The 17248-nt window shown below is 49.2% G+C and overlaps 1 protein-coding gene across 19 annotated transcripts in view; it reads right to left on the bottom strand.

Annotated features, from left to right (window-relative positions):
* LIMCH1 (LIM and calponin homology domains 1) overlaps positions 1 to 17248 on the bottom strand; it is a 296259-nt gene that overhangs the window by 140483 nt on the left and 138528 nt on the right. For 13 of the 19 annotated variants that reach the window (XM_035713987.2, XM_035713995.2, XM_035714024.2 and 10 more), the window contains one exon: positions 14815 to 14884. In XM_035713987.2, coding sequence (XP_035569880.2) covers positions 14815 to 14884 — 70 coding nt within the window. Of the gene's footprint in view, positions 1 to 1664; positions 1817 to 1836; positions 2039 to 2259; positions 2467 to 14814; positions 14885 to 17248 lie in introns of those variants that run through there. The other 6 variants (XM_035714017.2, XM_049092861.1, XM_035714066.2 and 3 more) reach the window with 4 other exon arrangements.

The following is a 17248-nucleotide window of genomic DNA, read 5'->3' as shown; positions in this document are numbered from 1 at the left end:
CCTTCTCCGGCTTCTCTTCCTCTTCATACCTGGAGCCACATCCCAGGAAAAATTCTAGGCTCTTTACCTATTAACTAACCTGATTCAGGAGGAGCATACAAGGGAGTGACTGTATTGCTCCCGTTTCGCAGACAAGCAGACAGAGGCCTCAAATGACGTCACGAACCTGCCAAAGAGCCCCCGGCTGGGCTGCAAACCCAAGATGCCGCGAGGCTGCACACATGACCGTGCCCGCGGCCCCCCGGGAAACAGCTGGGCCTGGCCATCCCGATCATTAAAGCCTTAACTGAGCGCCTATGGTATGCCAGACGCCAAGAACACCCCCAATGGCCAGGAGGGCTGTTGGTGGGTCACAGTCAGCGCTCCTGTTGCTTTCCTGTCCCATTTGCCTCATCACTCCGACGCCGAGCACGCCGAGTCCGCTGGACCAGGAAATTCAGGAACAATCCCTCTTTCCTCGCTCTCTAGCTTTCAAAGGCCTCCCGGAAACAGTCCTCCCCCCGCACCTCGAGCTCCAGCAAGACGGAGCAGGCGGCCCTGGGCCGCAGCCGGGGCGGCACAGACGTGCGAGCACAACCAAGGGCACAGACACAGGTGTCTCGGGCCCCTTGGCAGCCTCTCCACGTCCTGCTTCAGGGTCCAAAAGGCAAGCGGGGGGCAGAGGGGTGAAGGGGCACCGACCTTGCAGCTCACGCTGCCCCGCACGCAACTGCCCTGCAAGGCAGGAGGCCCGACCCCCCACCCCCGGCCCCAGGCAGGCCTCCAAGTGAGCCGCTGGGCCCGGCCTGCACACAAGGGGGCCACCGGAGCAGGCCCCACCCCCGGGCCGCGGGCCCCCCAGGAGAGGCACCGCCACTCGGCCACGGAACAGACAGGGAGCTGGCTGAAGAGAGGTGATAAAAATAGACTTTCCAGCGCTGCAGGAGGAATCCTTGGGCCGCAGGGACTTGCCGGCTGTCGCTGCGAGCTTCTCGCCACGGCCTCACGACCCTGGCGGGGGAAGCGTCCTCCCCGGGGCCCTGGGCGGTGGCGGCCATGCAGGCCTGACCCGCTGTCATCAGCCAGCTGCTGCGGTGACCCCCGTGGCCCTGAGCCACAGGTGGCAGGAGGGCTGGGCGGGGGCGGCCCCTGGACCCGACCTGCCCCCTTAAACACCCACCCCCCTCTTTTCTCAGTCCTTCCCCCTCCCCCATTTCAAGAAACAGAAATTTTTAGAAAGCAAAGGTGCAGGTGACAGAGGAAGAGCACGCCTGGGGGCCCTGGGGAGCGCTGCCCACACGCGGTTACGCACGCCGGGCCCCGGGGGCATGCTCTCAGGTGCAGCAGACTCGCTGCGAGTTCACAAAACTCTTGAAAAAAACCCTCTTTTCTTAGGACTGAACTCGGTGTCTGTGCGTCCTCCACAGCCCATCCCCAAAGATAAAATAGTGCTTTCCTTAGAATATTTAAAAAAAAAAAAAAAAGGCTTCCTGCAAAGCGCCAGGCAGGAGGAGAGCAGGGCACACGGAGAGCTCGGGGGACGGGAGCCCTGCTGCTGCCGCAGCCACTCCACTGACTGTATCAAAAGGAACTTTTTTTTTTTAACCGAGTGGTCACGAACAAGCGCCTTTCCTCCCCCCGTATCCCCGACCCCGTAATCCTGAGTCCCTGGGGCTCCGACTTACCCCTGAGGTCCTCCCGCCTGCCCGCGCGGGGACGTGGCCCGGGCATGTGTCCGGCTCCCCGGCGACCGCACGCAGCCGGCCGTGCCCTCCCGCCCCCTCTCCCCGCCGCCCAGCCAGCCGTGCCCAGCAGGCTGCAGCGGCCCAAGTGCTGATGCAGGGAAAGGGAACTTACTGGAAGGGAGCGTGATTGCCACACCTAGTGGGGGAGGGAGGCGGAGAATTCTGCTCCCTCGGAGGACGGGGGACGGGAACAGACTCCCCAGGAGGTGGAGATGCTCCAGCGCCAGCTCCGCGGGGCACTTGGCCATGGGGCGGGCGCCCGCAGGACCCCGGGCAGGAGGCCGCAGCCTGGCCCTGGCACACAGGAGCTGCACCACCCCAGGCAGGCCCTGCCTCTCTGAGTCTGTTTCTGAAACCCTAAAGGCGTCGTGATAGCCACGAGCCTCAGCCATAAGCACAGATGCCGGAAACCCAGGCATGCCACCCGCCACCTCAGGGACGCGTGTCACACAGACGTCAGCGCAGCAGTCCCGCAAAGCTCGGGCGAGATTCACCAACCCCAACTTCCGACAGATAAGGAAGCCGGTGAACTCACTCCGTGGATCCTATCCGTGCGGTGCTTTGAATTCAAATGCAGGCGTTTAATCTTTGCGGCTGAAACTGAGATGACAGCTGAGAACGGAATTTCTGCACGGCTGGTGATTGATGTGTTTACAGCCCTCCGCTGGTAGCGTTCCGAGGCCCGAGTATTTATGGTGATGACTGTTCGTGCTACTGCAGAACCCATTTCCCACCTGTTGTTTTTTTTTTTTTTTTTTTTATGAAACCTCCCTAAAGGACATGAACTGTGTCTTTGTGCAGATTCTAAAAACGGGGATCCTGAAATGTGTGAGCAGAAACCTCACGTGTACGGATTTACCGTTTTGGAGTTTTCAAATGCCGTAAAACACAGTGTTTACAACCAATTCATCATTTATAAAAGTTTGTTCGATTGATGGGCCAACGGGCTCCCTGCTATAGGGCAGTTTATTGAGGCCCATACATCAAATGTTAGGCTGACATCCAGTATTTGTTAATAACTCCTATGCTGCTTTGCCTGTTTTTGTAGTTTCTGTGTATCGTGCTCTATTTTGTCTTTATCTCCATTCTGTTTTTTTTTTTTTAAAGTAAACTTTTTATTTCAGGATGGTTTTTAGGTTCACAGAGAACTGCAAAGACAGCACAGACGGTTCCAGAACGACCCACACGGTACCTCTGACGCTGCTGTGCTGCACATTTATCACAGTTAATGAACAAAAACGCTGGGATCCGACTTTTAGCTAAACGCAGTGTTTTATTTGGATTCCGTCGGTTGTTCCCTCGTGTATTTTCTCCGTTCCAAGATCCCATCCAGGGCACCACATGGTGTTTAGTTGTCCCGTCTCCTTAACTACCTGTGGACTGGCCTTGCGTCTCGGCCGTTCCTCTCATCGACGGCCTGACGGTTAGGAGGAGCTCCGGTCGGGGTTTGGCACGGCGTTTTGGGTTTGTCTGATATTTCCCTCGTGGTTGGACGGGGGCAATAGGTTTTAAGGAGGAGGATCACGGAGCCGAAGCATCACCCTCGTAATACCCGATTAGCCATCTTTTCATTTTTTTTAAATAAACGGGGAAAATACGCAAATCAAGACTTGAAACTAAGCAGAGTTGAATACCAACGATTAAAAAAATCAACAAATTGGGATCCCTGGGTGGCACAGCGGTTTGGCGCCTGCCTTTGGCCCAGGGCGCGATCCTGGAGACCCAGGATGGAGTCCCGTGTTGGGCTCCCGGTGCATGGAGCCTGCTTCTCCCTCTGCCTACGTCTCTGCCTCTCTCTCTCTCTCTGTGTGTGTGTGACTATCATAAATAAAAAAAGAAGAAAAAAGTTATGTAAAAAAAAAATCAACAAATTATCCACCGATGATGAATTAAATATCAACCGACTCGGAAATACGAGGCTCTCTCCTGGGACGAGAATGACCGGCTTCGAGGCTAATTTTCGGACCCACCGGGATGAGGGGAGACCTCGGAGCCCAGCAGGAAGCCAGCTAATTACGAGAGAGGTGTCTAGCGGGTTCTTTTGAAACGCTTGCCAAGGCAAACTTCCTGCAAAAACAACCTCAGATTACGGCTCGTTTTGGGGAGAAGTCGTGGGTGAGCCTCGCACAGCCTCGCCGAGCCACGCGACGCTCCAGAGCCCGGGGGCACTTTCTCCTGCCGCCAAACAACAAAATCCCTACGGCCCCCGGTCTGGAGTGGGAGCCAGAACTTGGTTCCTCCCAAATTTCTTCTTGAGTTAAGCTAGGGCCATGAAGGAGAAAAAAAAAAAAAAATAGAAGAAGTAAAACTCAGGCTGGAATAAGTATTTCCTGCTATTATATATGCTTTCCTCACCGTTCCTAATTGAAGGTCTGTTCCTGAGGGGGACAAAAGTGAGGAACTGATGTAATGTCACAAACTCCCAAACGCTGTCCAATGATAGATAAGGGAAAACAAGTGGTTTCTTTCTTTAAAGAATGGGTTTTTGGTGGTGATGGTTGTTTTTTTTTTTTTGGTGGGTTTTTTTTTTTTTTTTGGTGTTTTTTTTTTTTCAGGGACAGGAAGGCAAAAAAAAAAAAATTTAAAGAAACCAAAAACTAGCAAAAAAGCCCTGCAGCCGTGCTATATATAACCTTCCACCTCGGCACGGACACCAAATAATCCTGGAAACCAGCTTGGAAAAATAGCCTGTGGTGCACAGGAGGCTTTGGCTGGCTGGCCGAGGCACCCAGGACACGTGAGACGGGATCGCAAGCGTCCGGCCGGCCTCCCGCGGCGTGGGCTGAGCAGGGCCTCCCGCTGCACAGAGGTCAGGACCCCAGGGCTCAGAAGCGGCCGTGCCTGCGCCCATGGTGGACAGTAGCCCCGGCCCGGGGAGCTGCAAGGAGTGGGGCAGACGGCAGGGTGCCCGCCACCTACCACCGCGGGGCCCTGGCCTCCTGGGCATGCACCTCCTGCCATGCTGATGGGCGCGGCCGCCCTCCTCATCCTGGGGGTCCGGGGGGGGCAGGATGTGGGGCTGGCCCAGCCGCCGATCGTCCAGGCACCGCGTGCGGGCCCCGTGGTCACAAGCCGACTGCCGCACCTGCTCCTCCCGCGTCCCCGCACACGGCCCACGCTCCGGGGGGAGGCTCCACCGTGGGGGGAAGGCCTCACAGCTCGCGGCTTTGGAGAAAGCCGTGATTCGCTTCACATGCGCTTAAGCATCGGGACCCAACCTCACAACCAGCCACGCACCAACCCCGTGCAATGACTTTCTCCTTGAGTTCCAATCCTGCTATTTCCAGCTGTGTGCCAGCCATCTGTGCGGAGTGAGGGCCTCCTAGACACGACCGACTCGGGATGGCCAGGAGCAGATCATCCGGGCTCCCGGAACCTACCTCCCAGCCGCGGGCCCGCGACTCGCATCAACGGCATCATTATCCTCCGGGTCGTCTGCGTCCCAGACGCCGATGCCGTCCTCCCCAGATCGCTTACCGTATTTCATCAGCTCTACAAGGCACGTTTTTTTTTTTTTTTTTTTTTAACCTCCGAGATAAAGATGCATCTTCCCTCGCTGCCGTCCCCGCGCGGTGCCGTAACTCACCCGGTAGCTTTTCTCCAATCAGTCATCCTGCACAAAATGTCTTCTAATTGAGGACATTACACTCAGGGAGAAACACAGAAACATAAATCCTGCCTCCTCCCCGCCACTCCCGCCGCCTCTACCAAGATCTAGGTGCTCGCCATCTCGTCATCCACCCCTGACCCCGCCGCTGCCTCTCTCCACAGCCTGCTCCTCACGTCGCCGGCACAGTTGTCCGGAACACGGGACTCCTTTGTGATCAGTGTCTCTGATGCACAGAAACATGTCCCAGCGCCTCCAGGTGGCCTCTCTGGTCTCAACCTACTAGTCCTCGTCCACTTTCCACAGCACTGATGTCTCCCAGGGACCCGAGGGCCCAGCCGCGGCCACGTGCAAATACCAGCCACCCCCAGACAAGACCCAGGCTCTCGTGGCCCCGAACCTTTCTCGTTCCAACCCCAGAGGCAAGAATGTCCTTCCTCCAACTCTGGTGCTCCTCACTCCCAGCTCAGATCCCACAACTCCCAAAGCTCTTCATCTCAGATATTTTTCCCCTTGTTCGTCCTCGCATGTTCTATTTCATTAACATCGCACCCCCTACCTTTATTAGACCTTGTTTGTGCGTCTGTCTCCCAGGAGGTGAGCTCCTGACAGGCAGGAATTACGTCTTGAGTCGCGAGTAGATTTTCAGTTGGAAAGCGAGAGAGAGCAAACCATCACTCTTTGGCGCATACGTGCAAAGGAAAACCGGAAGACAGGCCTTAAATGGCAGGCAAGGGGGGGGGTCCGAGGGAAACAGTGTTATCTTTAAAGTCCTATAGGAGATGCATTATCAGGAAAACCGGAAATCTATGCCCTGATTTCTCAATAGATTAACGTAACCATCTCACTCACTGGGGAGGCAGCATCTGAATAGCGCCCAGCGACCCTTCCTCCTGCGAACGCGTCCTTGTGTGATCTACCCTGAGCGTGGGCTGCGCTAGCAACTTGCTTTTAGTTTATCTTGTTTTTTTTTTTTTTTGTGATTTGCTTTCAATGAATAGACTATGGTAGAAGTGATGAAATGTCACTTCCGAGATTTGGTTACAAAGGACCATGACTCCCATCTTGTTCATTCTCTCTCTCTCTCTTTGGTTCTTCTTGCTTGCTCCCTCTGATGAAATGAGCTGCCACTTTGTGAGCTGTTTTATGTGAGCAGGCCCACAAGGCAAGGAACTGAAGATGGCTTTGGCCAACATCCTGCAAGGAACTGAATCCTGCCAATATCCGCGTAAGTGAGCTTGGAAGCAGAATCTTCCCTAGTCAAGTCTTGGCATGACATTGGCCAACTCCTTGAGTGTAGCCTTCTGAGAGGTGCTGAACCAGGGTCTGACCTAAGCCACGCCCAGAGTCTTGACCCACAGGAAGTATGAGACAATGAATGTTTTAAGTCACTAAGTCTTGGGGGGAACTTGTCACCCAGTAATGGGTATTTAGCACACTCACCAAATAAGAAAATCAGAAAGTGGATAATCATAGGATGGATGGGAAGAACCAAAAAAAGCTACTATTAGGTCTTCCCAAGGACTCAAAATAGGTGTAGATGGGGACTAACCCATTGGTCTGATCCAAGCACGTCAGTAGGATCCAATTTCCCTTTCATTCTGTCCAACTCACTGGAGAATGGCTCTCATCAATGGTCACACTGTCACCTGGTATTCACTACATGGCCAAGTCTCTTGGTTCAGGTCACCCGTGCGCTGTCATCCTGGTTCGTCAGAGTGATGTATTCAATGGAAAATAAACCTGGAATGCCACCTTAGCTCAGGGAAAGCCGCAAACGCCCTTCTGAGGGATTTGGATTATGTCCCATATGCAATGGGCGGCCGTAGAAAGTTATTTGCGAAGATAAGGGGCACGAAACAATCTGTACTTTTTTTAGAAGCTACCTGTGGAGGCTGCTACAACCAGCAGTGCACAAGCCACACTGACTTGGGGGCCGTCAAATAAACCGAGCACCCCCTAGGTTCACCTTCTACCACTTGACCAAAGGCAGGGTTGGGTACCAGAGGCCGTGCATGTTTTGTTGTTGTTTTCCCCTGCAGCCTGTGCTCCATTGTGCCCAAACCTGCAAAAATGCTAACCACCATCCCTACTTCGGCTCGGCAAAAGCAGCAAATTGAGCATTCCTTCTGCGTGTGGTAGGAGAACATGACCGACATGCCAGGGATGAGGATAAAGGAAAGGGTGTCGTGAAACTCCATCCTGGCTGAGATTCTTCACAAGATCTATTCATTTCTCTCCGTGAAAATACCTCCTGCCCACGGTAAAGAGGGGAAAACAGAGAGAAAGAGAGGAGGGCATTCTAGAAAGTTCTGCTGCACAATATAAATGGAATCACTCTATGATATTCTTCCAAAAGACTTCAGGAAAGATTTCTAGTCTATTATTTCATCATTTGCTGAACTGGCGCTTCACTGACTATGAGACTTAAGGTGTGCTTCCCACCCCTGCCCCGCCAGGAGCTTGACTTCATGGGATTGACACTAGAAGAGCCATATTTGGAATGGGCCACCGCCACAATCTGGCAAAGTCAGTAAATCTTCAGTGAGAGGGATGCAACACATGAGATCTCCTTAGCCATAGACGTGTCCAAAAACAGCGACTCAGGGGTGTTGGGGTTCAGTGACATGGGGCAAGGCCTAAAGGACACAGTGCAATCCAGTAGAAAAGGCACGGTCTCCAGTTGGGGCAAACCGGGGCACAAATCTCAACTCTGTCTCTTATTTACTGGAAAGCTGGTAACGTTGCACCTTTATTTTCTGGGATATTTAAAGATACGGCAATGACCATATTGCAGGGCAATCGTCGAGACTAAGGAGAACCCGCCACTGTACCTGTCATGCAGGTACTCCCCGTGGGGTGGTATCACTACATCCTTTACACCTCTGGCCTCCCGCTTGGTCTGCTCTGCCTCCGTCCTGGCCTAAAATGTTAACTTCAACTGGAAGAGAAACAGAGGTAGAGAACAGAACGTGGACCGGCTTCTTCCGAGGACCCCTGCAAGCCAGCCTGTGAAGGGAAGGGGAATGCTCGAGAAGTTCTAAAGGAACCATAGGATATAAGGCTGAAACATCAGACGCCGCTCGGGATGAACTACAGCCCACAAGAGTCAGGCTCCAGGTAGGATCCAGGGAACCAGGCCTTGGCAGGCAGACACCCAACACACCTGCGACTCAAATTTACGGTGTTGTCATCTTGCTGAAATCATGAAGTTTGCATAAGGGCTTTTCACGACTGCTACTCGGTTTTCAACAGCTTCGTATGTTTACCTTTTGTCCAGAGCAAAATTTTTAATCTTCTCGTAATGCGGAGATCTCTACTGGCTTCTTTCATCTCTTCCCCTGCTCTGACCTCCCTCGAGCGATGAAACGCCAACTGTCCCGGTATCAGTCTCATAAAATAAAGCAGATACACTTTGAAAGCTTCCTAAAGTCCACAGGGTTTATGGAAACTTGCATTTTTATCCACTTCAGGAAACTCAGCTCCAGCTGTATCTGAAATCTTTATCTTTTGACTAAAGGAGAATACATCCTCTTTCAAAAGAATAAGGATGAGTGGGTTGTCCGGGTGGGCGCGGGATAATTCTACTGGCCTCATTCCTGCTATCTTGTACTGAGCTCCGGCCACCGGCAAATTTCCAGCATCCATCAGGCAAAGAGACACTCCATGAAGTGAAGCCCTTCAGAGCTTGGGAAGAGATTTTGAAGGTAGAGTGGCCCAGAACGGGGGTGGGGATGGGGACAGAAATGAACCTAAAAAGCAAGTCTTTGCTTTCCCCTCTTTCCAGTAAGAGGGAAAATAACCTGTCATTTACACGTGTCCCATTTCCAACCGGAAGCATTGATGAGTGACACAACCGAGGAGGAGGGTGGCCCAAGCCCTGCCCCCATCTCAGCATTTATTCTTTGTGTGACCTTGGGCAGAGAGCTCTCCTCTATAGACCCGCGTGTCCTCGTCTGTAAAACAAATATCCCCAAGACGCCCCTCCTCCAGCTGTAAAATTCTCTTTTTCTCGGATCACTTTCATCCTCATGGATTCACGTGCAAGATCAAGCAAGTATGTCATGACGGCTCTAGAAAGGCTCGGCACCCGAGGGCTGAATCCCCAAATATCATCTCTTGCCAGTTATACTTCACACGTGTGCGCGTGCGTGTCCAGACACGCACGCGCACACACAATGGCAGTTACAATTAAAATCTGGGCAAGAGAAGGTTTAATCCACAAATTCCTATTGTTAGCGAGGATTTCATACATTTGTGTCTCTCCCACAACGTCTATTTCTGGGATGAAAGAGAATTTAGCACAATCTCTAATGACCATTAAATTGCATTTCAGGATGTGGCTCGTTGTGCAATCCTGACAAGCTGGCAGACTAAAGGGCAGCATTTTTAGAAGTCTCTGGTATGCCAAGCCCTAAATTCGAGATCTTTCTCGCTGGCAAGAGCCAGCAGTATCACTAACACCTAAAAAAGAATGCAAGCATCTGCAGGCGGTCACCCCTCGGCTTCATATGTCAGCAATCGTTACCGAAGAAACCCAGACCCGGATCCAGGGTTGCTGCATTCCTGCCAGGAAATCATTTTCAACTACTTTGTTTTAACACCTTCACCCCTGAATGCTTGGTAACCACAGCTCCACTCGGAGGCTAGAACACACCTATTCATGCCTCTGTGAATGTGCACGTGTTTGTAATTTGGGATTGCTATGTGAAAACACACTTCTCCATTTATCTTCAAGTCGAGCAGCTGGGCCACCTTAATGGATTCTTCTCAACACCAGGCCATTAAGACACCGAGGCATGGCTTCCAGGCCTCAAAACCCCTTTGGCCACACTTCCTGGGTCTCTGCGGGCCCGGCCACTGAGGACTTCTGGAGCCCTCGGTGATCAGTGAGCTGTCAGCCCCCCGACCGAGTTCGAACCAGCCTGCAAGTGTGTAGGTGCGCGCGGGGGCTCGGTCTGCCCTTTCCCGACATCACAACGAGAGAGGAAGAAGATGCCATGTGGCGGACACACGCGCATAGGAGACTGCGGCTCTGCAACCCGCGGGGGCCTCGCCATCTCCAAATCCACTGCTTACGCGCGGTTCCCACCCTGACCCCTCAGGAAGAGACAAGAGAACTAATGTCTTTTCATCCCCAACTCTTTATATTGCAAGTTTTCAAGCCCTCCAAGCCCTTCTTGCAACTGCAAGAAGGGTACCATGAAAACTGTGTCTCCTTTCTCCAGAGCCAACATTTTGCCACATTTCCCAACTTCCCTCCCTTTCACTCTCTCGCTCTCTCTTCTCCACTATTTGTGTATATAAAATTATACAGTATATACACAAATTTCTTCTTGCTGAACAATTTGAGGACTAGCATACACATTACAACACTTCACCCCTGAATACGTCAGCCTAAGCGCCTCCTAACATCCAGAGTGCTTCCCTGCGTGCACGACTATCTCTGACAAGAGAGTTACCACATGCAGGAAGTTCAAGACAGAGAGAATATCTTATCTAATATTCAATCTACACTCAAAATCCTCCAATTGTCCCAATAATGTCTATCATAGCTGCTTCTCAACCAAGGATCACACGTCCTTTGGCCTGGCTCCTAGGTCATCTTTCATCTGTGACCATTTTTCTAGCCTTTTGAGAAGAGGAGGTGTCTTCACGGTATGTCCCCTCATATTGGGCTTGTCTAATTGATTGTTCCTCAGAGTTGGATTCGGGCCAAATACTTTGGCAGACTTTCTATCCAGGTGATGCTGTGACTTCTTAGTGCATCACTACGACACAGTATTTTACGTTGTTTGTACCCATTATGCATGTTGGTGACTCTGATCATGGCCGATTAACTAACGCTACAATGTCTTAACATGAATACTAAACCGTGGGCCCACCTTCTATTTCAAACTGCTACCAACGGTTATTCAAAATCTTACTCCCCGAAGCATACTTCAACAGGGCTTTTACCTCTCTACTGTATTAGGCCATTTTTCCTAAACTAAGTAATGCTAACTGTGTTCTACAATAAAAGGTCACAGGCACCGTAAATGGTAAAGGCTTTACAAAGGAAGTGGGTTTCCACTAGGTCTTGATAAACAAATAGGATTGTGTTGAAAATCCAGGGGGAAAGTGTCATATTCACAAGACGTGTCATGAGCAAAGGCACTGTGCGTTAGAGTGAATACTGTTGGAGGAACTGTGGGTTGACGGTAATAATGCAGGAAAGGGATGAAGCCTCCTCGAGGCCTTGGCTAGTGGCCAAGCAGATGCAGACGAGCAGACTGGGGAAAGCTGCCAAATCCTCTGAGGGCTGAACGGGGGCGACTGCATGTCCATGAGGCCTTTACTGGCACTGGGAAATTGGTGGGTGCAAGTGGTCATTTAGGTCTAATTTGAATGTTAAGTTGTGGTGCTGGTAGGACACCGAGGTGGAGCTGTCCAATAAACAGAACAAGAGGTCAGAGTTCAGAAGAAAAAAATGTGGTGAGGGATGATGATTTGGGTCAGGGCTATGAAGAGCTGGAGTCACGGAGACAGACAAGAACATGAGCGGAGGAAGAGAGAATCTAGGACAGCAACAGGACGAGGGGATGCAGGAGAGAGGGTGACAGCTTGGTTTCTTGCCAGGTCCCCGACTACTGTACTCGGTTTTGGCAATGTTGTTTTGAAGGTGATTGTAGGAGAGGAAAAGCATTTGACGAGATGTGCAGGTTCAGGAATCATTAACAAACGGGTAGCAATTAACTACCCTTCGGTAAGTCTTTGCAGGGGGACTCAGGATAACTCTATCGTGTGTGTTTTCAACACCACCACGCAATTAACTCAATTCTGACCCCGTATACCTGGAGATAGTGTTGGATCCCGCAGGTTAAGGGCTCAGTCCCATGAGACTTGCTCCCTTCCTGACTTCAGGTCGGAATCCCAAAGCCAGGCTGTCACCTGTGCTTCTGATCAGTGGGCTGGAAATCCGAGGCTCCCATGACCCCCTACTTTGGCTTGATTAATTTGTCAGATTGGCTCACAGAGCTCAGAGAAACGTGGACTTATATTTACCAGTTTACCATAAAGGACACGGGTGAATCGCCACATGAAAAAATACAAGGTATGTGGGAAAGGACAGAGAACCTCCATACGTTAGGTTGGAGGTTCTATATGTCCATATATGTCCTATATGTTCATATATGTCCTATATGTCCCACATAGGACAAGGTATGTGGGAAAGGGCAGAGAACCTCCATACGTTCTGGGACTGCCACTCTCCCCAGATCTCTGTGGGTTCACCACCCTGGAAGCCCTCCAGAACCCCCTTTTTTTGGGTTTTTATGGAGGCTTCATTGGCCACTGGTGACTGAACTCCATTTCCAGCCCTCTCCCTTCCCTGAAGTTTGGGGGTGGAGCTGGAAGTTACAACCCTCTGATCACCTGGTTGGTTCCCCTGACAACCAACACCCCCAACCCTGGGGCTTCCCAAGCCCCAATAATGAGGTGGTTACCTCATTAACATAAAGCCAGGTGTAGTTGAAAGGGGCTTGTAATGAATAACAAGACACCCCTTCAAACTTCCCTGAACCCGAGCTATTTCAGGAACCAGTGATAAAAGACCAAGTATTATTACAAAGATGTTCCCGTGGCTCCTAATGCTTAGGAAATTCCAAGGGCTTTAGGAGCTCTGTGCTAGAAAGGGACAAGGCCAAATATACTTTTCTTATTAGAAATGACAGTACCACAATAACAAACTGGTAAAGAAGACATAAGTGATAAGGAACGAAGGTAAGCAAGGATGTGTCACTTGGAAAAAGGCAAGAAAGAGGAAAAATCATGGAAAGGACAAAGTGGAAAGGAAATTCAAATGAAAAGGGCGAGAGGAAAAATAAAAGTCAAGGATATAAATAGGAGGAAAGCAACCAGGGCCCCTTGTTTTCTTGAATCAAATTTCTGCGCTACGTAAAGAATAACACTTTGATCATGATAAGAAATACTGTAAAGATCAATGCCCATGTCTTAAACCTGTAATTTTACTAAAATCATTTATAATTCACATTTGAATCAAAGTCGCAAAACCCTTTTCTCCTTAACTTTCTGGACTCCGGGCTACTTGCTTCTGTTACACGGATGAAATCCCACAGTTCCAAGGTCAGGAGATGCCACAGACTCGAGGCCAAACAGATATGTGTAACATCATTAAGACTATGATTCTAACATTTGGAAGAAACAAGCTTAATAAAAAATGTAAATAATATACATATCCATTACTATACATAATATATAATACAGATACAGAGATTATTTGTTTTATAAAATCATTCAAATCTATTCCTTCCAAACCCAACTATCTATCCACCTGTTATCTTACCTGGCTCACAAAATTAGAAGGATTTTTACTAAGTAATTACCAGCTCACTACTAAGTAGTATGGGAAATAAAATGGCTCCACAGAAATGTCAGTTCGTATGATTAAAAACAAACCTACTTTGTTCAACTTGCTGAAACCATGTACCTTATTCCCATGACCCTCACAGTTCTCAAACACGATTTTTTTCAAGGGGGGAGGGTACCTCTAATTTCAATTAGTCATCCTGACAGGGCTAAGAACCTTTTTGACAACACTCAGTAAGGTCTATGCAGGAGCCTGTCTAAATTCTTGACATTTTTCTAATTGTTTTCTGCAAAACCACACGCAGAGAAGGAGGCCACGATGGAAAGTCTTTAGGCCACAGCCATTCTCAGCTTTTTGTGCACGTGTGTATGTATGCACGTTCCTTCCAGAACTAAGGTATGTTTGTCTCGTTGATCTTCCAACTCCCCCAGCCTTTTTACATAAAAGGCAACATCAACTAAAATAATCATTGGTTGCCAAGAATTATGAAACACAGCAATGCATTAAAAGATCCTGCTTCTGACCACACGGGAACACGTGAGTTTTGTCTGTTTCAATGGTTGGGTCCAGAAAGGTCAAGGGCTCTCCTCCAACAATTCTCCAGAGGATCACCTGAGTGTCCATCGGGTCTTTAGAAAAGTTGGTCTACAAATGTGGTATTTAAACACAAGTAGATTTTAAGGTTCAAAACAGCAATTTATGATGGAAACGCTGCTTGTAAATCATGACATATGCTCTTCCTCCGCCTCCCTTCCCCTCCTCTTCCTCCCAGGGGAGTACAGTGGAAAAACTGAAATGAGGAAACCATAATTACAATCACATTCCTCCCCTGGGGTCAACCTAATTATCAGCCTCTCACCCCAAAACAAATTCACCTCTTTTAAGGATGAAGGTCCTTATCACTCCTGGGAAGGATACAAACAAAGATTAAGATGCCATTTAGGCATAACTGCGATCTTTCATTTTTAAGTGACCTCTCAGTCTAATGCATTCAATACCTCCTCATTCAAGTGGAATATATATTGCAGGGGAGAGCCGTAATAAATGTCACTGTCATGACCCTTAGGTTAGAGCAAAGGAATATTGGAAAATAAATCTCAATTCTGGATACTCACCAATCCCGCAATGGGGGTAGGCAATCTATTGATCTTTTTAACAAGTCCTGGCTTTATAGCATTCAGCAACCTGTCATGAAAAAGGCAGAAAGAATGTCAAGTGAGACATAAAGCAAGATGGATCACACAAATCACCTTTATCCGGGGCTACGGCTAAACTGCTGAATAGGAAAAGCAGTGAATTTAAAGCACGTAGTAAATCTCAATAACCTATGAGCCTTCACGCATCCAAGTGGAGGGCAGTGCCAGCGTCAGGTCTGCCCGTAGCAGGTGAAGTTTGAGAACTTCGAAGTGTCAGGAGAGGAGAGATGGAGACGGGGAGGTACGTCAAGGGACAGGACACGGCTGCGAACCGGGTCGCGGTTGGGAGGGAACTGTCTAGGACCGGAGCCAGCTATTACCACAGGCGAGGCCTGTTCCCAATTCTCGCGGCCAAGGCAGGGGTCTCTCCAGGAATGCAGTCAGTTCAGAGACCAACATCTGCCTTTGCAAATAATTTGCCAAGACTAATTCTACCTCCAGACCCTTTTGCTCGTTGAGAGTGGCTTATTAAATGTGGGTGATCTTCACTTAAGAGAGGGAAGACTGCGGTTAGCGAGAGGTTAACCAATCATGTCTTCGGGATCCTAAATAAGGCTCCCCACAACTCCCTAGGTAGAGAACATTTTGGGGGTGGAGGTTGAAATCACGTAAAAATGGCAATATAAGCAAAGGAATGCAAAAGAAACAACACTAGCTACTTGTCTTCAGGAAATGGTTCAGAGTGAAGAGAAACAAGGAAGGCAATCGGTAAAACGAAAATAGGTTTGGCGTCGGGACCATGTGGTGGAATGTTCCACTTGCAAACAAGGTTATTCAGAAAGGGACGATCAAAGGTCGAGGGGCTGCAGCCTGGAAGCATGTGCTCCCACATTCAGGAGTTAGAGAGGAGAGGATGCAGGGCAGGGACAAACCTAGGGCAGGAGTTTATTAGAACTTGGAGTTCAGCGAACTACGACCCCTGGGCCAAATATGGCCCAGGGCCTGCTTTCGTAAATAAAACTCTACTGGAGCCCAGCCACACACACTCATTTCCGTACTATCTACTGCTGGTTTGGGGACAGCGGACTTGAGTTACTGTGACAGAGAACATATGGCCCGCAAAGCATATGGTTTTCACTATTTGGCTCTTTACAAGAGTAAGTTTGCCAACTTACGTTATCATCCATGGAGTCCAAGATCATAGAAAATTCTGAAGAACCTATGCCTGATAGATCTCCACGAATCAGTAACAAAAGATCCTCTGACATAGTCTAGTGATTAGTCTTGGATTCGGCTTGCATTTGACTCTGACACATCCTGTTTCCCTGAATGGAGAACCATCGCTCCAGGGCTGTGACGGCCAGGACACTGGTTCCGCACCAGGCAACGACCGAGCGCCTGTTCTGCGTGACTTCCGCTGCGAGTCCAACCCACTGCCCCCAGCAGGTGCCCCTGAGAGGACACACATGCGTCTTGCCCGCAGAGATCCAGGACGGCAGTCTTTTCATGAACTCGCTTATTAGTTTTGTTTTGTTTTTTTTTTTTTTAGAATCACAAAATAATTTTATTAAAACATAAGAATTTTTTGGTATATCTTTTATGGAGTTCAATTTCCCAACATATAGCATAAAAATCAGTGCTTATTCCGTCAAGTGCCCCCCTCAGTGCCTGTCACCCAGTCACCCCAAACCCCCACCCCCCCTCCCTTTCTACTGCCCCTTGTTCATTTCCCAGAGTTAGGAGTCTCTCATGTTCTGTCTCCCTCACTGATATTTTACTCCTTTCCCCTTTATTCCCTTTCACTATTTGTTATATTCCCCAAATAAATGAGACCATATAATGTTTGTCCTTCTCCGATTATTTCACTCAGCATAATACCCTCCAGTTCCATCCACGTCGAAGCAAATGGGGGGTATTTGTCATTTCTTTTTTTTTTTTTTACATCTTTTTAATCGCTTATTAGTTTTAACCATGGACTTAGTATTTTTCTATTTTATTTTTATTTATTATTTATTTTTCTTCCTTTTTAAAATTTTTAAGTTTATATTTTTTTTAAATGTAACATGTAAATGTTTTTAGTGCAGTCAGATTTACCAACATACAGGCAACACTCTTTTTTGAACTTGGCCACAGCGGCTTCTTGCAAGATCCATCTATGAAGGCGAGGGGAACAAAAGCAAAAATGAACTCTTGGGACTTCATCAAGATAAAAAGCTCCTGCACAGCCAAAGGAACAGTCAACAGAACTAGAAGACAACCTACAGATGGGAGAAGATATTTGCAAATGACACATCAGATAAAGGGCTAGTATTTTTTTTTAAGTGCTTCTTTATGACTTATTTCGGAATCACTAGTTTTTCAAGTCGGAAGACAACTTGTCCTCTCCTCATTCTATAGCTTAGAAGGTTGGGCC

This window comes from Canis lupus, chromosome 13 (genome assembly GCF_003254725.2).
Source record: "Canis lupus dingo isolate Sandy chromosome 13, ASM325472v2, whole genome shotgun sequence".
NCBI lineage: Eukaryota > Metazoa > Chordata > Mammalia > Carnivora > Canidae > Canis > Canis lupus.
The sequence above is the reverse complement of the archived record's forward strand: the minus strand, read 5'-3'. Positions and strand labels throughout refer to the sequence as shown.